At 38.4% G+C, this 22,728-nt stretch overlaps 2 protein-coding genes across 3 annotated transcripts in view; one reads left to right on the forward strand and one right to left on the reverse strand.

The window, feature by feature from the left end:
* ergic3 (ERGIC and golgi 3) overlaps positions 1 to 22,728 on the reverse strand; it is a 32,066-nt gene that overhangs the window by 731 nt on the left and 8,607 nt on the right. Inside the window, exons 5-14 of one of the 2 annotated variants that reach the window (XM_079684396.1) lie at positions 21,716 to 21,812; positions 20,932 to 21,097; positions 19,853 to 19,910; positions 15,422 to 15,436; positions 13,778 to 13,809; positions 12,439 to 12,535; positions 7,159 to 7,223; positions 6,424 to 6,560; positions 5,340 to 5,395; positions 1 to 4,444 (exon numbers count right to left, since the gene is read on the reverse strand). The exon at positions 1 to 4,444 is cut by the window's left edge and continues 731 nt beyond it. In XM_079684396.1, the coding sequence (XP_079540522.1) occupies positions 4,365 to 4,444; positions 5,340 to 5,395; positions 6,424 to 6,560; positions 7,159 to 7,223; positions 12,439 to 12,535; positions 13,778 to 13,809; positions 15,422 to 15,436; positions 19,853 to 19,910; positions 20,932 to 21,097; positions 21,716 to 21,812 (803 nt within the window). In that variant the 3' untranslated portion in view covers positions 1 to 4,364. The remainder of the gene's footprint in view (positions 4,445 to 5,339; positions 5,396 to 6,423; positions 6,561 to 7,158; positions 7,224 to 12,438; positions 12,536 to 13,777; positions 13,810 to 15,421; positions 15,437 to 19,852; positions 19,911 to 20,931; positions 21,098 to 21,715; positions 21,813 to 22,728) is intronic. The other variant, XM_079684397.1, reaches the window with a different exon arrangement.
* Positions 8,914 to 11,468, forward strand: romo1 (reactive oxygen species modulator 1). The gene is made up of 3 exons (XM_079684410.1): positions 8,914 to 9,073; positions 10,462 to 10,592; positions 11,218 to 11,468. The coding sequence occupies exons 2-3, from the start codon at positions 10,462 to 10,464 to the stop codon at positions 11,324 to 11,326; spliced, it is 240 nt and encodes a 79-aa protein (XP_079540536.1). The 5' UTR covers positions 8,914 to 9,073; the 3' UTR covers positions 11,327 to 11,468.

A 22,728-nucleotide genomic window follows, 5' to 3' on the forward strand; every position in this document is an offset into this window, starting at 1 on the left:
TTCTTAAGTTTGATGTTGAGGTACTTCTATTGTACTGTATACACATAGTTTAAACTTCTCCACTACATTTTGAAATATATAAAACATTAGTTACAGCTTTATATTATTAAGACAACATTAACTAATGAATATGGATGTTCAAAAAGCTCTTTATGCTCTTTTATGCCTGTGCTGCAGCACCTCTTTTCACCCTCTGTCTGAAACCAGAGCTGCTCTGATTGGTTAGCTTGCCGGCTCTGTTGTGATTGGTCAACACCATAGAGATGTCCCGCCCCTTTAGCCTATCACGTACAATGTGTTGGAGCATTAGCCAATATTGTTGCATCAAGTAGCATTTTACAGTGTGTGTGTGTGTGTGTGTGTGTGTGTGTGTGTGTGTGTGTGTGTGTGTGTGTGTGTGTGTGTGTGTGTATTGTTGCATCAAGTAGCATTTTACTGTTAACTGTTCATTATTAAAGTTTAGTTCTTTCTTCAAGGTATCTAAAATAATCTCCCAATTTGGGATCAATACCTCTCTAGTAGTAGTACAAGTACAATATTCGCTTTTTGTAATATATTAGATGATTTCACATTTTTGTACCTCAAACTGTTCCCTATTTTATTTGTAGAGATGCATTAAGTTTAAATAATAATGCTCCATCTTAATATGATGATGTTAAATGCATTATGTACCCTTTTAAATGTAGTTTAGAAACAGTTTAAAGTGGCATTCAATTGTACTTAAATGCAGTACTCAAGTAAATGTACTTAGTTACTTTCCACCACTGGTTTTAATGTCCCCAAATCCCACATATAATCATTAAACAGCAAACTGTTGTCCATTAATCCAAAGAAACGACAGAAAGAAAGCAGCAGAAAAGAAGAAGCCCTTTTCCCCCCGAAAAACAATAAGAAATAAAAATATATGTAAGTGTTTTTTTAACACAGAAAACACTCAATCAGGTGAGATTCACTAAGTGTTTCTGAGGCAGTGGTGATGTGTCGGTACAATATTTACACACTGAACAAACTTTGACTTCTAAATCATACATTTCCACGATCATGTTGTGACAAAAAGTCAGAAAAATTACAGAATTTTCTGAAAATAGAGCTTGGGTTTGCATTTCTATCCATTGAAAGGGGCAAATTATTTCAGAGTTTTCTTGTCTTTTGGGTCTACTCCAACATGATTACCTGCTTTAATGTTCAAAATAGACTTTTATTTTCTCATAATGTCCGTCTTTATACACCTGTGTTCACTTCCTGTCTGAAACGCTCTGTTTTAGCGCCTGTCCCTTTAAGGTGCTGTTTACACGAGAACGCAAACGGTTGAATCCGCTGCTTTTCTCTTTCGTATAGCCACGGCTCAGTGTGTACGCCCTTTATGATCATTTCCTGATAACAATGAAGCCATAGCCCCGCATCTCCCCACCTCTGCTGCTCACTGCTGTAGCAATGTAGCATGGTCAGTAGCTACTGGCTACTACTGACTGCCCATGCTACAGATGTTAGTGCAAAATCTACAGCTCCTCGACCACAACCATCAGCAACAAGGGGACCTGGAGAATTACATGAACTACATGTTGCTAAGTCCATCGCGGGGCATTAACAGCAGGGCAACCATGGCAACCATGCTCGGGGGTCTTCTTCACTGCTTTTGGTGTATTTTGTGGCGCCACTTACAGGCCCGGCACATGTACTACAGCGTCTCCAGCGCTCCCGAGCGGTCTCGTGTGAACGGAAGACTTTTTTGATATCGTATTCGGTTCGTTTGCATTTCGTATGCGTTCGCGTGTAAATGGGGTCTCAGGCTAAGAGTAAACACTGCTTTGACTGGCTTGGACGGAATTCAAATCGAGCCTAGATGGAGATACTTTATGGAAGCTGTATTTTATAATAAGCCAGGATTTGAGTTATGACGGGTTTGTGTGTGAGACAGCCCCAAGAAAAACTGAGTAGGTTTTCTCTTTGGCTCAAAATAAACTCAAAATACTCAAATGTGCATAACAAATGAAAAGGGGACGTTTTTTTATGTCCTTTTTTTGAACTATTAGTCTACTTTGCGGCTTAGTGAACCTATACATGACCACATGTTATGATAGAAACGTATAGCAGGGTCTCCAGCACATAGAAACTGCCGGATGCTAACCTGCATATGTTGACCAATTTGCACAATTAGCATTAAGTAGCATATGCCGACATTAGTTAATCAAATACTTGGCCGATTTGGATGGTTTTTAAGTGGTTTTTGAGGATGTTGAATACATTTCTGACATTTCCAGGATCCAAAATGGCTGTTTTGTGTCCCGTAAAACTTTTAAATCGACTTAAAGTCCATCAAAATTAGTGTACAGTATGAATATAGCCACTTTCTGACCAACCTACCTACCTACTAACTGTCACAAGTAACTACAGTTGTCAACAAATCTGTTGAATCTGCCGGTCAGAACTGAATTCAACATCCTCAATAACCTCCAAACCCACTCCTAAATGCTCCAAATTGGCCAATAATGTGTGTGTATTGATGCTATTTAATGCAATTTATGCTAATTGTGCCCATTTCCCAACAAATGCAAGTTAGTATCCGGCAGTTTCTATATGCTGGAGACCCCACTGTACATTTTTAACATAAAACTTTAGGGTATACAACATTTCTGTGATCACAAACTGCAAACAGACTATTATGGGACTCCTTCACTACCACTTCTTAAACACTGACTCCATTCACACTGCAGGACGTCTGATTATATCGAGTCATTTTCAAATAAAATCTCTTTATTTTAAAGCCACTGTATGTAGGATTTAAAAAAATGCATGAATCCAAAAAACACTGTGAGAGACAAATAACACAGTTCATGTCACGGTGGAGAGTTGGCACTAAAACAGGTGGACGTTCATGAAATGAGACGTTATTATTGGATGGAAAGCGGCTGACTTCGAGTTCCCGGCTAAATAAACCCATATTTTCTACTTGTTTTTGACTCTTTGCATCTCTGTGTTGACGGCTGTAAACTCAAGTCATTCAGATTCTCACGATGGCAAAAACCAAATCCTACACAGAGTGGGTTTTAATTCAAGCTTGAGGTCAGAGATCTGCCTTTAAAGTGGCATCTTGAGCTGAAAATCAGATGTTTTTTGAGGGACTTTTTGTACAGAAAGTCTTTAAAGGAACACGTCACCCAACAGGGAAGATAATAATGTGGTTTTTGTTGAAAAAAATAAAATCCAAAACGAATCCCTACATTTTCCCAATACATTCAGATCTTATCGAGAACAAATGATTATGTGTCGTGTTAGACTTTCTGTGGTTCTGGATGAAATACATGTTGTTTCTTCCATTAAGGTTTCCGCTGTTACAGAGAGGAAGTATCTGATCAGATAACTAATCGTTTGGGTCTGCCGTAAAGTGTCGTTATTTAGCGGAAAATCAGAGAAAATCAGCTGGTTTTGAAGTATTTCTGATCTTTTAAAGGAACATTTCACCCCAAAATAAAGTATCTAATCAACATCTCACAACTTGTAATAGATGGTCGTTCTTCACTTTTAACTTTGCTTTAAATCGTGGAATAGTTTGATAGGAGTGATGGATAGGAAAATGAATCATTTGGGGTGGAGTATTTCTTTTACCTGCCTTATAGTGACGTTATTCAGCTGAAAATCAAAGACAATCTGCTGGTTTTGAGGGACTTTTTGTACAGAAAGTCTTTAAAGAATCAAAATCTTGATCTTTAATAGATGGTCGTTCTTCACTTTCAACTTCCTCACATTGAAGGACACATTTGCTTTAACGTGTGCAAGAGTTTGAAAGGAGTGACTGATAGGAATAGGAATAACTTTGGGGTCTTTTATCTGCCGTAAAGTGTCGTTATTCAGCTGAAAATCAAAGAAACTCAGCTGGTTTTGAAGCACTTTTGGTTTTTAAAGGAACATTCGACCCTAAAAAAGGTTTAATCAACTTCACACAACTTGCTATATTTGGTGGTTCTTCACGAGTTAAATGGAGAAAAGAGTTACTGATATGAAAATGAATAATTTTGGGGTGACGTATTCCTTCCCAAAAAGCCTCCCTCTCATCCTCACCCCTTTGGATCCTCTAACGAATGTGAATCAGGACGTTAAAGAAGAAAGTGAAGTTCCCGTCCTCCGTGAAGAAGATGAAAAAGAAGCTTCCTCTCGAGTTCAATCACAAAAAAAACCTCCGTTACCGGAGAGCAAAACCCCCCCCAAAAGTTCCTCTTCAGTGCTTTTTCCAGAACGAAAAGAGAGACAGAGGAATCGAAAACGTGGCGGATTTAAAACCTCTCTGTCTCCCTCTGTCCTTTCTCCCTCTGTCCTTTCTTTCCTGTCTGTTTCTCTTTCACCGTGGAGGCCAGCAGGGGGCGCTGTTAGGAGGCTTTTCCCAACTCTATCTTCTTCTGGATGACTCGAGCTGAGTGGTAGATGAGCGAATCGATCAATCCGGCAACTGCAGAAACACAAGAGGAAACACAAGAGGAAAGGAAAGAGGAAAGGAAAGAGGAAACACAAGAGGAAACACAAGAGGAAAGGAAAGAGGAAACACAAGAGGAAACACAAGAAAAAACACAAGAGGAAAGGAAAGAGGAAAGGAAAGAGGAAACACAAAAGGAAACACAAGAGGAAAGGAAAGAGGAAACACAAGAGGAAACACAAGAGGAAAGGAAAGAGGAAACACAAGAGGAAACACAAGAAGAAACACAAGAGGAAAGGAAAGAGGAAACACAAGAAGAAAGGAAAGAGGAAAGGAAAGAGGAAACACAAGAGGAAACACAAGAGGAAAGGAAAGAGGAAACACAAGAGGAAACACAAGAGGAAACACAAGAGGAAACACAAGAGGAAAGGAAAGAGGAAACACAAGAGGAAAGGAAAGAGGAAAGGAAAGAGGAAACACAAGAGGAAACACAAGAGGAAACACAAGAGGAAAGGAAAGAGGAAAGACAAGAGGAAAGGAAAGAGGAAACACAAGAGGAAACACAAGAGGAAAGGAAAGAGGAAACACAAAAGGAAACACAAGAGGAAACACAAGAGGAAACACAAGAGAAAACACAAGAGGAAACACAAGAGGAAAGGAAAGAGGAAACACAAGAGGAAACACAAGAGGAAAGGAAAGAGGAAACACAAGAGGAAAGAGAAGAGGAAACACAAGAGGAAACACAAGAGGGAAGGAAAGAGGAAACACAAGAGGAAACACAAAAGGAAAGGAAAGAGGAAACACAAGAGGAAAGAGAAGAGGAAACACAAAAGGAAAGGAAAGAGGAAACACAAGAGGAAAGAGAACGTCAGGATTTATTATCCACTTCATTTGTATTCATTTGAAGCTGCTGTGTGTGTTAGGGACTGACCTGTAAATACTCCTCCAATAATGGCACACACTCCTGTTAAAAAGTGTGTGAACGATCTGAAAAGAGAGAGAGAGAGAAAGAGATAAGAGAGAGAGAGAGAGAGAGAGAGAGAGAGAGAGAGAGAGAGAGAGAGAGAGAGAGAAAATGTTGTTTTAACCAAAAAGACTCACACTTCTTTTACTGGCATGAACATTTACATTGACTTCTTGAATCATGGTGTTGTCTTTAAAGAGTCCTCTCCTGCTGATGTTCAGGTGTATATCAGTATGTAGTGTCTCTACTTTAAAGAGTCCTCTCCTGCTGATGTTCAGGTAAATATCAGTATAGTGTCTCTACTTTAAAGAGTCCTCTCCTGCTGATGTTCAGGTGTATATCAGTATGTAGTGTCTCTACTTTAAAGAGTCCTTTCCTGCTGATGTTCAGGTGTATATCAGTATGTAGTGTCTCTACTTTAAAGAGTCCTCTCCTGCTGATGTTCAGGTGTATATCAGTATGTAGTGTCTCTACTTTAAAGAGTCCTTTCCTGCTGATGTTCAGGTGTATATCAGTATGTAGTGTCTCTACTTTAAAGAGTCTTCTCCTGCTGATGTTCAGGTGTATATCAGTATGTAGTGTCTCTACTTTAAAGAGTCCTCTCCTGCTGATGTTCAGGTGCATATCAGTATGTAGTGTCTCTACTTTAAAGAGTCCTCTCCTGCTGATGTGCTTGTTGTTTGTATGTAGTACAGGTAGCTCTACTCACCTCTTTGTACCTGTATAATGACTGTCGGAGCCAAAATGCTACCTAGCTTGAGATTATTATTTGTTTACGTCACTTTTATTTGTATTTGTTGAGCACTTCCGTCACGTGTGTGTGTTTTGTGTATTTATGTCACTTGTTTCTTGTTGAGTGCGGTGACAGAGGGTGAGCTTGTGCTGTCATTTTTCCCGTTGTTGCCCCGATAGTTATTTTGTTTTGTCTACCTCACTTCAGTATTTCTCTTTGAAACACGTCGCAGCATAAAGCCAACCTCTCGGCGACTCAAACTGAAGTGGAAATTGAGCCGCCACACTGACAATAAAGAATCTATTCTATTTCTCCTACCTGTGTTTCTCTGTGAATTTAACCATCATCGGGGACAGTTCGTATAAAACAAAGACGCCCGGCAGCCCCTGGTCTCCTATCAGCCCGTTGGCCACTTTCTCGTGTCTGGTGACGGAAAACTGGTTTGTTTTTACCACCTGCAGGAAAACAAAAAGTATTGACATTTGGCAGCAAACAATTACACAGTGTTTTTTAGAGACATAGTAATTGAACATCTTAAGTTTGTCGGTCCGAAATACGTACGAACAATACGAGGATTAGGGAGCGATCGGGACTTCACAGTAAAATCAAACGTTTGTACGAATAAAATCTGGCATATGAGGTTTTACGAAATCAGTCCACTTTCTCTGACACAAATAGTTCCAGATGATGAACTCCATTTTGTAAATGTCCATAGTAATATAATACTTTTAAGTTTTAATTTATAAATTGTTGCCTCATACAGCTTTAAGTTAAACAGTAGACTTTCTCCTGTCTCAAATTATGGCGGACAGCCTATCATTTTAAGTCTCATTTTAATGATGAATAACGTTTTGAAGACAATATCACAAACAGAAATAAGGATACACAAATCACGTTTTAGTTTATAGCACCAAAATTATTTAAATACAAATAATTGATAAATGTTTTTTCGTTTTAAATGATGAATTGAAGTCCACCGGTCTAGCTGTCTGGTTTGATGGGGTTCGAATAAAAAGAGGAAATATATACGGAAAGAAAGTCAAATGAACTCACCTCTCCGTCAGTTTTTACGTAGATGGTCGGAACGATTTTCACAAAATACTGGTACATCATTGATGCTGTGGGGAGAGGAAAGGGAATGATTGTTAAAATACGAATGCAGACACACACGACACAGTAGGTTGTAAATATAATTTGAAGGCATCAAAAGCAAACAGAGTGAGGTCAAATATCAGGGGAAGGGAAGTTTGGGGTCCCGACCACGGAAAACAGGTCGAAGATGGGTGGACATACTTTTAGATAAAAAAACATTTCTTCCAAACTGGAAATGGCTTAAAATAGATTTTTTAATTGGTTTATTTATTAACCCGTCCCACTGGATGACAAAAAAGCTTCACTCCTGATCATAACTACTAAATATTTGTACATTTATAGAGTTTTAATGCAATGAATGCAAGCTTGTTTACATAATGAAATGTGTGAAAAATCGAAATTCTCTGAGAAAAAGTCAAAATTCTGAGAACATTTCGAACTTCTGTAAAAATCGGAAACATTCGGAGAAGCCTAAATGTGCATCATCAGCCAAGGTGATTCATTACATGTAATTAATTAAATGGGGGAAATGTTCTTGCAACTGCAATAACGCACTGACCCATAACTTGTAAAGTGTCTCCTTTTCTACAACCCAGAACTATTTGCACAATTATAATGTACATCAATCCAATGCCGTTATCTGTCTATAGTGTATTTCTAAATATTTCTGTAGATATAAATAAAGTATATATTTCTGTATCCATGGGCATACTTTCCTCTGGGGACAGGGGGGACATGGCCCCCACTTTTAAAAATCCCGTTTGTCCCCCCCCACTTTTCAATTTATTTTTATTTTTTTACCCAAACGGTCATCGTTACGAAGGAGCGTCTGTGTGTGTGTGGCACGAGCGCATTTTGTGAGAGAGAGAGAGAGACCGAGAGAGACAGAGAGAGAGTTACAGGGGTTGTTGTTAACATCTGGTGCTAGCTTGGAGCTAACGGAGATGAGAAGCTGTTTCAACAATCAGGAGAGGGAGAGCTCTTTCCTGCCGGACTGAGAGAGATAATGTCAGCTCAGTGAGCTAAAGGACTCTCTGAGGGATTAGATTGTAAACTTTAGTCTAAATTATCTCAGAGGGTCTCAAAGGGAATACATGTAAACAAATATCTCCAATCTATTTCATATAAGCCTAGTTGTAAAAAATAAGTTAAGAAATTCTTCCAATGTGTACTATAGTTCAGTAACAAAATAAAAAACACAGTTTGAAAGGGGAGTGATTAGTAAAATATGCATACATAAAAAGAAAGAATGTAAGATACAGATAGGAGCGAGGAGTTGATCAACCATGTGTTATTGGTTGTGAGCATATTCTAATGTTTTTTTGATTATTTAAATACATACAGTTCTGTTTCATATGAGTGTTGAGAGCTGTATCCATACATCTCTTCATTATTTAAATGCACCAGATTGATGCATTTGACTTCAATTTAAAGAAAGAAATCAGGTTCACATGGATAGGATATCAATTTGCACACTCATCATATACACTACTCGTGGACTTTTTAACACCATAGTCCCTAATATATTTGTAGAAAGGCAGGAAATGGAATCAAATCGAGAAGATGTTTCATTGCGGGGGACCCCCTTTTTTGTGTCCCCCCCACTTCTCAAACCAAAGTTACACCCTTGACTGTATCTATCTGGCACAATGGTTAAAAACCTCACTAACAGCAGTACTAAAGTGAACCACCGGTGGCGCTGTTTATTTTCTCCTCCACATTATCCCTCTCTCTCTCTACATCTCCTCTCTCTCTCTCTTCTCTATCCGGTAATGGAGGTGTGCTAAATGACATTTAAACCCCGCAGCATCAAACCCTCGACCGTCCTGCAGTCAAGATCCAGACAAACAAACACATTTCACTCTCATAGTCCAAGGTAAGGTGGATTCACGGAGATATTTAGTGATAAAAACACGCGTGTTTAACTGTCAAGGCCACAGGAGATGTTAGCATGTTGGTTAGCATGCTAAGCTAACACAACACACACTGGGGATTAAGAGTGAACTTTACAAAATAAACAATCAACTATTGTATTGTATTTCATCACAAAGGTTTACTGAGTGCAGTGAACAATGTGTTGGTTGTTTTTAATGCTAGATGTTAAAAACAGGTGCTGGCTAACGTTAGCTCTCTAGCTAATGCAATAACAGTGATTACCCAGCCAATCATTAACCTGAGTTAGAACGACTGATTAACTCCTTAATGCCTGGGTTTAAGACACAGTTAGCAGCTAGTAGGGTTTTCTGTTCAAGTATCAACCAGTGTCCAATATGTAGTGGTTATGTATTTCATAATGTACTCATAGCAAGCTAGATGGAAAGGTCAAGTGACTAAGTGCAGTTACACTCTACTCCACTATATTTCAGAAGCCAATACTAGCTTCAGTTACTAGTTACCTTTAGGGTTAGGTTAGTATGATTGTTTTATAACTAATACATAAACTATGACATATAGGTTAAAATATCCAGCAGCAGTATATCAAGTTATTCAAATTAGCTCCACCTTTACCAGTTGTGATAAAAACACAATATATATATGATTTTGAAATGGGCCATTACACAGAACTAGTACTTTCACTTTTAGTACTTTAAGTATATTTTGATGACAATACTTTTGTACTTAAGTGACATTTTGAATGCAGGACTTTTACTTGTAACAAAGTACTTTTTAAATGTGGCATTGTTACAAATCTGAGTATTACTTCCATCTCATCTTCATCAACATCTTGCTGCCAGTTTTTTAAAGCTGCATGCTTGGATCTTCAACTGGTTTTATTGAACAGTTTCCTGTGTCAGTGCTGCAACCAACGTTTATTTTCTTTATGGAGTATTTTCTAGAATAATTGTTTAGTCTTAAAATGTAAATTGTGAAAACTGTCCAAGTTGATTTTAAATGTCAGATCAGAACCAAAATATTACCAAAAAAAACAGAACTCCGACTCATTCTCTGCTGGTTTGGCGCTAAAGGAGAACGCTGCGTAAAGGCTAATTTAGTCGGGAAAAGTATCTCATACTAAACACCTGAACTCTTTAAAGAACATCAATCTGTTTGCATCGTGCAGATTATTGATCTAATACATCATATTCCATTTACTTGCACATCTCTCTTGCAGCATTTGATCTGTTCTATGTCCTCTCATGTCGCTCTGTTAGAGGAGCCCGAGACTTCAGTTTTTCTTCACCATATCTAAACTGTAGCTGCTGAGCACATGATGATAAAGCCGTGAATCAATTGGATATAAACCCGTCTCTCTTTCCGCTCCAGATGCCGGTGGCTGTCGGTTCGTACGGACAGACGCAGCCCAACTGCTTCGATCGGGTGAAAATGGGCTTCATGATGGGCTTCGCCGTGGGAATGGCTGCTGGAGCCATGTTCGGCACTTTCTCCTGTCTCAGGTAACGCCGCGCTCACTTAGCACCCAAAAGATGTTACACTAACTGCACCTGGGGGACATAGCTGTGGACTTTGTTTAATCCCAGCTGTTATGGTCCAGTACTTTAAAGATGCCCAAAGCGTCCCTAAAAACTGGCTAATTAGACAAAGGAAAAATCCTCAACCCAAAGTATAATCACAATAGTCTCCGGTAACTCTGCACTCAAAAGATTATATAAAAAACCTATAATGGCACCCGGGTAGAAACACTATAACTGCAACTGGGTAGACTGAGGACTTTGTTTAATCCCAGCTGTTATGATCCAATACTTTAAAGGTGTCCAAAGTGTCCCTTAGAACTGGCTAATTAGACAAATGAAAAATTCTCAACCCAAAGTATAATTACTTTTCTAACGAATGGTCGGCACTTCCTCCTGTCTCCGGTAACTCTGCGCTCACTTAGCACCCAACATATTTTATACAAAGCACTATAACTAACTGGGTAGAAACACATTGCACAGTCCATTGTAACTGGTGACATGTTCTCAACTGTCTTCTAAATAAAGAACTGTAAAAAAATCAGAAGAAATGAACACATTTTGAGGCTGAAAAACGATGTTAAAAAAAGTCTGTCTTGTGTGTCTCCAGGATTGGGATGCGTGGCAGGGAGCTGATGGGAGGCGTGGGAAAGACCATGATGCAAAGCGGCGGGACGTTCGGCACCTTCATGTCCATCGGGATGGGAATACGCTGCTGAGAGAGTGGAGGAGGAGCCACCTCCACCACACTGTTATACAGCTATGGGACTTTTCAAATGACTACGTGCTCTCTCTCTCTCTCTCTTTCTCTCTCTCTACGACAGTCCAGTTTTTGTCAATAAAAGTTTCCGACTCGTCAAACGATGTGTTCTGATGCTCTTAATGTACCGACATAAAACAGCACGTTTCATTCTGAAGGATATTTTCTAAAGCTGTATGACGAGTTATTATAATATTAGAGGGAAGGGGGATTTCAAATGAGCATCTGTACGAAATAATATTTTGTATCACGCCACAACCTGACAGAGGTGTAAAGTAACTAATTACATTTACGAGATACTTGAGTATTTCCATTTGATGCTACTGTGTACTTCTACTCCTTTACAGTTCAGAGGTAAATTGTGTACATTTCCTCCACAACACAGTTTGCAGTGGAGACGCTGCGCACAGCTGATCGACAGCTGGAACACAACCCACCATAAAAAATAAAGAAACGTTAATTGACTCCACTCTGCAGGGATACCCCGATACTTTCTCTTGATTGTAATTTATAAAAGGGAAACCGGCGTAAGCAGTGTTATATAAATCGGAAAATGTCTGCGTATTTATTTGCTTTGCCCGTCGTAAGCAACCTTCCCACGTGAATCCTACGCAAGGCTTTATAAATGAGGCCCGAGGAAATGATGGATACACGGATCGTGTTCAAATCAATAGGCACGCAATGACTCTAAATAATAATGATCACGCCACCAAACACACATTCAGACTAAAGGAACCAGCCTGTTTGGAAAATGAGAGAAGTAGAAAGTACAGGTATTTGGGTTCAACATGTAAGAAGTAGAAAGTACAGGTATTTGTGTTCAACATGTAAGAAGTAGAAAGTACAGGTATTTGAGTTCAACATGTAAGAAGTAGAAAGTACAGGTATTTGAGTTCAACATGTGAGAAGTAAAAGTAAAAAGTCGTCAGAAAAATAAGTAGTGGCGTAAAGTACTGGTACCAGAAAAATGTACCTAAGTACAGTAACGAAGTATTTGTGCTCCACTACTTCCCCCCTCTGGTTGTTCCCGCTAACATTAGAATTGAAACAGTTAAATGTGAAGTGTCTGACCTTGAGGTGCGTTGACGTCCGTGTCGTCCAGAGGGTTCACGATGCCGGGGTAATCCTTCCCGAACGAGAGGTGTTTAATCAGGTGGGTCATGTTTATCTGCACGAAGGAAGAGAGGAATTATTAACAGCAACAATCAGGTCTTTTATATACTGTACAGCGGAGGAATGAATAATAAAGCTTTATTTAAACAGCACTTTCCATACAACACGTGCAGCTCAAAGTGCTTTACAACACATCACAAGTTAAAAATACACCACAAGGGATTCCCCTCAGATTATTTGTTGAGAACTTTAAAAGGTACATGCAGCAAAATATAACATTTTAACAGTTTAATAAATAATGGTTTCTCTCTGACACACAAGACAACTGAGTCGATGCAACAATATAAAATATAAAACACCTCAACAAAGTGAACATGTAGGAACAAAAGAAATACAAATAAAAAATAAATATTTATAAATAATATTTAATACAAATGCCATAATTCTAATAAAGGTGAAACGATTAAAATATATTTTTTTTAAACGTAAAAATAAATATTGTTATTGAAATATGTTAGATTAATAGAATAACATATTTTAAGACCTATAAAATAAATAAAACAAAATGAAAGTAGGTAAATAATAAAGACTAAAAGAACATTTAAGTTGGTGTTTTAAAATAAGTATTTGATCCCCTGCACATTTTGTTAGTTTGCCCACTTACAAAGAAATGGTTTATTTAAACAGTGAGAGAAAGAATATCAAAAAGGAAATCCAGAAATGTACATTATATAAAATAGATTTGCATCGAACTGTGGATTTTCTTTCTGATATTCTTTCTCTCTCATTAATCAAATAAACCTGACATTAAAATGACGGACTGTTCATTTATTTGGAAGTGGGTAAACTTACAAAATCGGTAAGGGATCAAACGTATTTCCTCCACTGTATCGAGCTACTATCTACAATTTAAATCATTACAATCTGTCAAATAAAGTCCTGAGCCACAATGTGTGCAAGTATTCAAACTACCAAACCAAATGATATTAATTAACCTAAGAAAAGTATTTTTTTCAATATATATTTAAACCGTAAAGTAATTTTTCGTGCAAAAATGGCATGAACAAAATGTTTAAGTTATAAAATCCTGTTTTTTGACATCATAAAAATGAATATGTGGACTTTAGGACTGACAAATGAATAATCTAAAGACCTCGGGATGGACTTTTGAGGGACTGAAAATCACAATATTTTCTTACATTCATTGATAAAACACTTAATGGGTTTGTCTTAATAATCGTTAGTTGCTGTTCTGCATTTCATCTGAGCTGCAGTCACTTTAAACAGAGTCACTTACGTTGTCTAAGCCGAAACTCTGCAGGTCGTGAACTACAAACACAAAGAAAACAACACTCCGTCAGAAGAGAAGAAGAAGAAGGGAAAAGGCCTGAGTCGACCCACAGAGAGGAAGTGTACATTCTGCATTTGACCCATCCTAATGTTAGGAGCATTATGTAGGGCGCCCCGGGAAATGTGTTAATTACAAATACTTGAAATACACATTCAGTACAGAAGAGGGAATGTGATGTGTCTCAGGTTACAGATCTGTCAGGGGTTTGAGTTATTGATCAGTGTGTGAGACATTCAGCTCCTCAGAGTGATTAGTTTAAAAATAAAAGACACAGAGAGGTTAGTTAGCACTGCATCTGAGGCTCTGACCTTTGACCTCCCTTAAATCTCCTCATTAGTGTTTATAAACATCAGGAGGTATTTAGTCACCACCGCTAAGCTAAAGGAGGCTAATGTTGGGCTATAAAGGAACTACAGCACGGTCACATGACTTCACGTCACCACCGCTAAGCTAAAGGAGGCTAATGTTGGGCTATAAAGGAACTACAGCACGGTCACATGACTTCACGTCACCACCGCTAAGCTAAAGGAGGCTAATGTTGGGCTATAAAAGGAACTACAGCACGGTCACATGACTTCACGTCACCACTGCTAAGCTAAAGGAGGCTAATGTTGGGCTATAAAGGAACTACAGCACGGTCACATGACTTCACGTCACCACCGCTAAGCTAAAGGAGGCTAATGTTGGGCTATAAAGGAACTACAGCACGGTCACATGACTTCACTTCACCACCGCTAAGCTAAAGGAGGCTAATGTTGGGCTATAAAGGAACTACAGCACGGTCACATGACTTCACGTCACCACCGCTAAGCTAAAGGAGGCTAATGTTGGGCTATAAAGGAACTACAGCACGGTCACATGACTTCACGTCACCACCACTAAGCTAAAGGAGGCTAATGTTGGGCTATAAAGGAACTACAGCACGGTCACATGACTTCACGTCACCACTGCTAAGCTAAAGGAGGCTAATGTTGGGCTATAAAGGAACTACAGCACGGTCACATGACTTCACGTCACCACCGCTCAGCTAAAGGAGGCTAATGTTGGGCTATAAAGGAACTACAGCACGGTCACATGACTTCACGTCACCACCGCTCAGCTAAAGGAGGCTAATGTTGGGCTATAAAGGAACTACAGCACGGTCACATGACTTCACGTCACCACCGCTAAGCTAAAGGAGGCTAATGTTGGGCTATAAAGGAACTACAGCACGGTCACATGACTTCACGTCACCACCGCTAAGCTAAAGGCGGCTAATTTTGGGCGTGATGACATAACATAGCGTAAAAAATGCATGTAAAATTGGTCTTTAAATTGACTTAAAATGTATTTAGTAGACTGAAATATGACTTCCTTTGAGCTGTAGGTCCTGTTATTGTTTATTTAGAATAAGTTTTATCCAAATTGCAATTTATTCTATATAGTATTAAGTTATTAAGTATCTTCCACTTAAATGTAAAAAATGATTGTCTAATTGCAAACCTTCACCACATTTACATAAACAGGTTCCTGCACAGGGACAAGGAGGATCTTGACAGGTATTTATACGATTATTTATTTTTTCAAAACTCCAAGTAAAGAAGGACTTACTTTCCACAGCGTGCACTGCAGAAAGAAGAGAGAAGAATCACTGTAATGATGCAGGTACACAACAAACCACGGCACTGTGTGTGAGGATGCACGACACTGAGAACAATCTTATATATGCTCCATTTACATTTCTAGAAATGATCCTGAAAGCTTTTAAAACCTCTGTGCTCGTGATTTAATCTCTACTCCAGCATAAGGGTTGATCTAAAAGCTGGAGATGTTACATAACAGCAGAATATCTCATTAAAGGGATTAAAATGTGTTCTGTGTCGAAGAAAGGGAGCTTTGGGAATAGTGGTTGTGCAACCCCAAACACACGACTCAGCGCTTAACATTTAATATCAGTCCAGAATAAAGAGGGGTTTTGGGATCGGAGTATTTTCTGTATCTGATGTTCAGTCACCTCCTCAGAGTGAGTCTCGTCTCTTGTTTCTGCCGCTGAATGTTTAAAGATAGCAACAAACAAAAGTCATCTTCACCCACAGAACCATTTGTTTATCAACGTTCACCACATAGTTCTTTGAACCCTCTTGCCCCTTTCACACCAACGCGGTTCCCGTTCTAGCTCCTCTTGTGCTCTTTGGTTCGGAACCGGTTCTTCTTTTCAGCCCTCATTTTGTTCACACCGCCCAGAGCCCGACTGGTGCTGCCGCTGCTGCATCATAACGTCACCGATTTTCTCCCCAACGGCGTCGGGTCGATGATCGTGTTGCTTTTAATCACACGAAGCCAGATTAAATTAAATAACTACTTCTCAAACCTTATACTTTTCTCCAAAGTGCCGTGGTTCATTGTTTATTAATGTGTTTCAGCGGCATTTACCGACCACTGCAGTGCTGCCCGCTGTTTGGCATCACAACGCTGTTATTAAAGTGTCTCTGGTATAAAATGGGTGATGTTAGCATAGCAACCGAAGCTAAACTGAATACTTGTTGCTATCCTATTGTGGCATAAGCCGTTTTCCACAGACACATTTTACCGGCGTATTTTTCATTATGATTCTAGTTGTGATAGTCGGACATGGCAACCTGTGCAGCCCATGTATTGATTCCATCCGATAGCTGCTATAATACAAAACTAAATGTCTGCCTCTCTCCACAATGATCAATCACAGTGAACGGATGGTCAAGGTAAGGTGCAAATAAACAGAATCACACGAAGCCTGGTTAGCGTTGCCTGACTTTATAAAGTGTGTTTTTTCTATAAGTGTGGTTGCGTTCTAGTCACTTTGCTCAGCGCTACAGCTTGTAACAACTTTCATTTTCCATACTCGCCATGAACTGATCCCGCCCCTGCCCCAGCCTCCAACATAAACGTGACGTATGCGGTTCTTGCTTCTTGGTCGAAAAACATTTCTTCGAGGCGGCTCCGCTGCGGTGTGAACAGGAACAAACTGTGCTTTTCAGGCTCTAGCTCCGAACCGGCCCTGGAACCGCGTTGGTGTGAAAGCCCCATTTGCGAAAACCATGATTTGCAATTTTCCTTAGAATATTGACCTTTTCTCAGAGTTCTAACAATTTTGACTTTTCTTTTTTACTTTCTAACAATTTTCTCAGAATTCTGACTTTTCTTGACTTTCTAAGAATTTTGATTTATTTCTCACAATTTTTTACTTTTTTTCTAAGAATTTTGACATATTTGACTTTTCCAAGAATTTTGATTTATTTGACTTTCTAAGAATTTTGATTTATTTCTCAAAATGTTTCTAAGAATTTTGACTCTTTTCTCAGAATTCTGACTTTTTCTTGATTTTCTAAGAATTTTGACTTATTTGACTTTCTAAGAATTTTGATTTTGTTCTCACTTTTTTGTCAGAATTAGGACTTTTTTTCTAAACCTTAAAAAGTAAGAATCATGATTTATTTTTTCACAATGTTGACTTTCTAAGAATTTTGACTTTTTTTTAACTTTCTAACAATTTTCTCAGAATTCTGACTTTTCATGACTTTCTAAGAATTTTGATTTATTTCGCACAATTTTTTACTTTTTTTCTACGAATTTTGACATATTTGACTTTCTAAGAATTTTGATTTATTTCTCAAAATGTTTCTAAGAATTTTGACTTAGACTTTCTAATAATTTTGACTCTTTTCTCAGAATTCTGACTTTTTCTTGACTTTCTAAGAATTTTGATTTTGTTCTCACTTTTTTGTCAGAATTAGTACTTTTTTTCTAAACCTTGAAAAGTAAGAATCATGATTTTTTTTTCACAATGTTGACTTTCTAAGAATTTTGACTTTTTTTTTGACTTTCTCAGAATTGCTACTTTGGTCTCACAATTCTGACTTTTCTCAAACAATTCTATTCGTCGAGTAAACAGATGGTCATTTTGTGGGTGAAGTTGACCTTTTAATACATTCAAACAGATGAATTGATCACAGGAAACTAACAGACGCTTCAGTCACTTACATTTTGCACCACATTTTTATTAAATGACGTTTTGCCAAACTCTCCATTTTAGTAGGCAGTCATTTTTCTTAGATTATTGAATGATTCCTTCTGAAGCGGCTGTTACTGTTAATTTCCTGGTTTGAAGTGCAGATGAACGGAAACTTTGAGCAGGCAGACAAAACAGTCCATTCAATAATACCAAGAAAAAAAATAAAAATGAAACAGAAGATGGCAGAAGAGAGAAAGGTCTGCAAGCAAATGAGGAAAGAAATAAGAAATGCTGAGCGGTAACGGTGCTTTAGAGTTCGCCTAACGCTGAACCAAGTGTTGTTTCAGCAGCTGCAGATAGATAGACTGATATATGTGTCTGTTTATTTAAAATAATGTGTTCAGTTTGTTTTCATGGAGCCCGTTGGTGTTTCTGAGGCCTTTCCACTCGTCAGGATACGGACAGAAGCACTGACGTCACTTTAAATGTACTCTTACAGAATACTGCACCACTCAGGTAACACTTGAATCAGCTTCAGACCGTCTAATGCCCCGTGGGGAAATGAAGGTAATGTGTGCATTCATCCAGTGACAGAAAAAAATGGGTCTTCGTTGCTTATTTCTAAAGCGAACACACACACATTTCTCTTTTTTAAATCACCGAATATTTAGGCTTTGACAACCATCCTCATTTTTAGTTTTTAAAACCAACACTCGTGACACATGCAGCATTAGCGCTGTATGTTTAATCAGGATTTTGCCGATCAGAGTTGCTGCAAAAACCATGTAGAAAAATGGTCAAATAGACAAAATGTTGAATGGGTTCAAATGGAAATTTTGCTGAATAAAAAACACACATTATGTAATTTTTCAGAACATAAAAACGCTGATTAAAGAGCTTCTCAAACTCTATTGAGATACCTCCAACCTACTGTCATAGATATTACTTCTTTAATTGCTGCTAGGGAGGAAACCCATCTCTAAACGAGGAACATTCATCAGGTATGATATGGGTCGTGATGAATTGATGGATGTTTGTTGAACTAATCAAATGTTTCTGAACATGATTCAGCATCACGTGGGGGAGCAATGCACTCGTTGTAAATATCAATAACTTTAATAATTAATCTCAGGGTCTGGCGATGCGACAATGAACATTTCTAACTTCCAGATATTTGTGCAGTGTGTAAATAATGTGTGGAGTATAAGTGCGGCAAAAATGTGCAGATTAGATGTTGGCCGATGTTACTTTTCTCAGTATTCTGACTTTTTTCTTAGTTATTACTTTTTTTAACTCTCACTTTTTTCTTAGAATTTTTGACTTTTGCTTCAGAATTTAATTTATTTTATTTTTTTCAAAATTCGGATTTTTTTTTACTTTCTAAGAATCTTTGACATTTTTTTCAGAATGTTCACTTTTTTCCAAATTTTCTTTTACTTTTTTTCCACTGAATTCTGACTTTTTTGTACTTTCTCACAATACAGATTTTTTTTTACTTTCTAAGAATTTTGGACTTCTTTCTCGGAATTTTGACTTTTTTTGACTTTCCAATCATTTTTGACTTTTTTCTCTGAATTTTTATTTTTTTCTCAGAATCTTGACTCTTTCCCAAATATTCAGATATATTGTGACTTTATTTTTAGTTTCTAACAATTCAGATTTTTTGTACTTTCAAAGAATTTTGGGCTTTTTTTAGTTTCTCACAATCCGGATTTTTTTTTACTTTCTAAGAGTTTTGGACTTTTTTCTCAGAATTTGTACTTTTTTCTTAGAGATTAGATTTCTTCCAACCCTAAAAAACCCAGAAGTCTGATTCTTTCTTTTCAGGGAATCACTGATAGACATATTCAACTATTTCATAACACTTTATAGTTAACAATGTAGTTGCCAATCCACGATGTCAGATCCCAACCGGTCTCTGAATGAGTGTTTTTAGAGTCCTTTAATGAAAGGCAAACACTTCCCCCTGTGAGTGCAGGTGTTTGATATTAAATCAGCCTGGCGTTCAGAAACCTTTGATGATTCTGTGAGTGTTTCTGAGCAGATCTTACCGTGGACGTGAGACTGCTGGAAACTCTTTCCTGGAGCAAAGTGGAAGTTTCCTGCAACCTGAAGCACAAAGGGGGCGAGGAGAGGGTCAATGACACGTAGTCATTATAGTCCAACGGGAGAAACAGGAAGTATCATGAACATGGACAACAATACATTCACAGTATTATGAAGATATTGTTGAAATTAAAAGGTGTTATTTTTGTTTATTCTTTAAATTGAATTATTTAACTTATATACATGTAACATTGTACGGATTATACTTAGATTGTATATCAATGTATTTGTATATTTCTCTGTTGATCTTAATGTCCTACTTTGGTTATTGTTTGATTTAATTTTTGTATTAAATAAACTTTCACTTCTTTGTTAAAAAAAGTACATATTTTAGACTAACTCTCACAGTTGAGCCTCTCTCTTAGACTCTCAGTAATTCATTGGGAATTACGTCACTACACACAAGGCCCATCTCAATTCAATATTGCACCTCCTCCTTTCCCTCACTCGCGTCTTAGCTCCGCCTCCATAAGATGCGAGCGAGAGACGCGAGGACAGAGGAGTGGGACGTCCTTCGACATGGCGTGTCTTGATCGATTTCCGGGTCAAGTCCCGGAGGAGAGGGGAGTCGAGCAGGGACATTGAGATGAGCCCCCAGTTTCCCCAGTGAAGTAAATCAAGTATTTCCATTGATTCCCAAATGTACTTCAGTGTGTAACGGTGCATACATTAATGCAGCAAGAGGAATTAAGATGTAAAATAAAATATATATAAAAAAGAGATAGAACTATTTTATTAATCATTATAAAATAAATTATTATTTTTAAAATGTTAACAAGAAATACAAATAAACAAAAAAAGTAGGTACAATAAGTAAACTAGAAATTAAAAATAAAATATGTGCAGTATATCAAAATTTAAGAGAGGTGGTATTATTACTGAAAGCCGATTTCCCGCCAACTCAAAACACGTCACGGAATATTTTTGTTAGGTGCGGTTTTCCTCGAGACAGAAACAGGACTCCTGCTCTGAGTTAAAACACTTTTCTGGGAAGGTGAGAGAAACTAAAGGTGTGTGTTTTGACCTTGTTGACCTCCAGGAAGCCGTACACCTGGCAGCCCTCGTTCTTCTGCTCCTGCATCTTCTGCGTGAATCCTTCTCTCTTACACTGAACGATGGTGTCGGCGTTCTTAAAAGCCCAGCCGCGCCTCCGGTACGCCTCCCGGACATCATCACACGTGTTACAGCATCTACACACACACACACACACACACACACACACACACACACACACACACACACACACACACACACACACACACACACACACACACACACACACACACACACACACACACACACACACACACACACACACACACACACACACACACACACACACACACACACACACACACACACACACACACACACACACACACACACACACACACACACACACACACACATTTTACATCTTAATATTCGTTTATTGATATTAGTGTTTAGTGTCTCTACAAAAACTATACATTATTTGGACCTGATTTTAAACTGTTTGATATATTTCTATATAATATATAGTCTCTGGTGTGTGTGTGTGTGTGTGTGTGTGTGTGTGTGTGTGTGTGTGTGTGTGTGTGTGTGTGTGTGTGTGTGTGTATGTATGTGTATGTGTATGTGTGTGTGTGTGTGTGTGTGTGTGTGTGTGTCTGTGTGTCTGTGTGTCTGTGTGTGTGTGTGTGTGTGTGTGTGTGTATGCGTGTGTGTGTGTGTGTGTGTGTGTATGCGTGTGTGTGTGTGTGTGTGTGTGTGTGTGTGTGTGTGTGTGTGTGTGTGTGTGTGTGTGTGTGTGTGTGTGTGTGTCTCACTTCAGGTCTTCAGTCTCCGCTCCATAGCAGCTCTCACATCTGTTTGGGTCGAGTGAACTCGGGTCAAACGTTTTCCCATCGTCCGCCGTACCGAGATCTGCACCAAAAACATCAAATAAATCATCAAGCTTCTCTCGTGAGAACATGGCGTCAAGATGATGAGCTGAAACTCACACGAGCATTTCAATTACCCAGGAAACACGAGTTGAGAGGCGTGACATTAGAGGACGCGGGGGAAACTCCAGGTTGAGCAGAGATCAAACATGATGCAGGTTACAACTCTTTAAAACTCACTTCTTTAATATCAAGACTTTCCTTTTTGCAGCTGTCTTTAAATACACATATTATTCTGACTCCGCTCCTTTGTTTCACACCCGTCTTGCGTTTGAATTAATATTCTCTTTGCTCTTTAATGACTGTTTTTAAATGTGTTTCTGTTGCACGGATGCTTTTAACCCTTAAATGGGTTAGCACATGAACACAATTTGAAAAAAGTAATTGCTATTTGCTAATGTATCTAAGCTAAAATTACACAGACTTTGGTCCACCTTACACTCTGTATCACTTTTATTGAACCGTCATTACATTCATGGTGCCCCCATTTCCCCCCCCCAGTATTGTTGCGCCGATATTACCACCATCCTACCCTCACAGTAGAACGTTATTAAACCTGCTTATCTGATTAAAACTCAAGTACATCTGTGTGTCATTATGCCCGTTGTATAACCTCAGCTGGGCCTTTTATCCTCCAGGACACAGGATGTTAACGGTTCATATTTCTAATAAAGCTTTTTCAATTGCCTTGTTGTTCAACTAGCTATCTTGTTGTTGTTTGCTAACAAATAAAACAACTTGTATAGGGACAAGTAGACGCTGGCTTGCAAAAACAAAACAAACAAATTGCATCCTGGTTCATTTGACTTTTGCAGCCGTGCATTACAGAGATAGCACACTGTAGGCAAATTCAAATATGTGCACATGCAAATGATCCAGTTCCACTTCCTTCTGTTTAC

This window comes from Notothenia rossii, assembly GCF_949606895.1.
Source record: "Notothenia rossii genome assembly, chromosome: 5".
Taxonomy (NCBI): domain Eukaryota; kingdom Metazoa; phylum Chordata; class Actinopteri; order Perciformes; family Nototheniidae; genus Notothenia; species Notothenia rossii.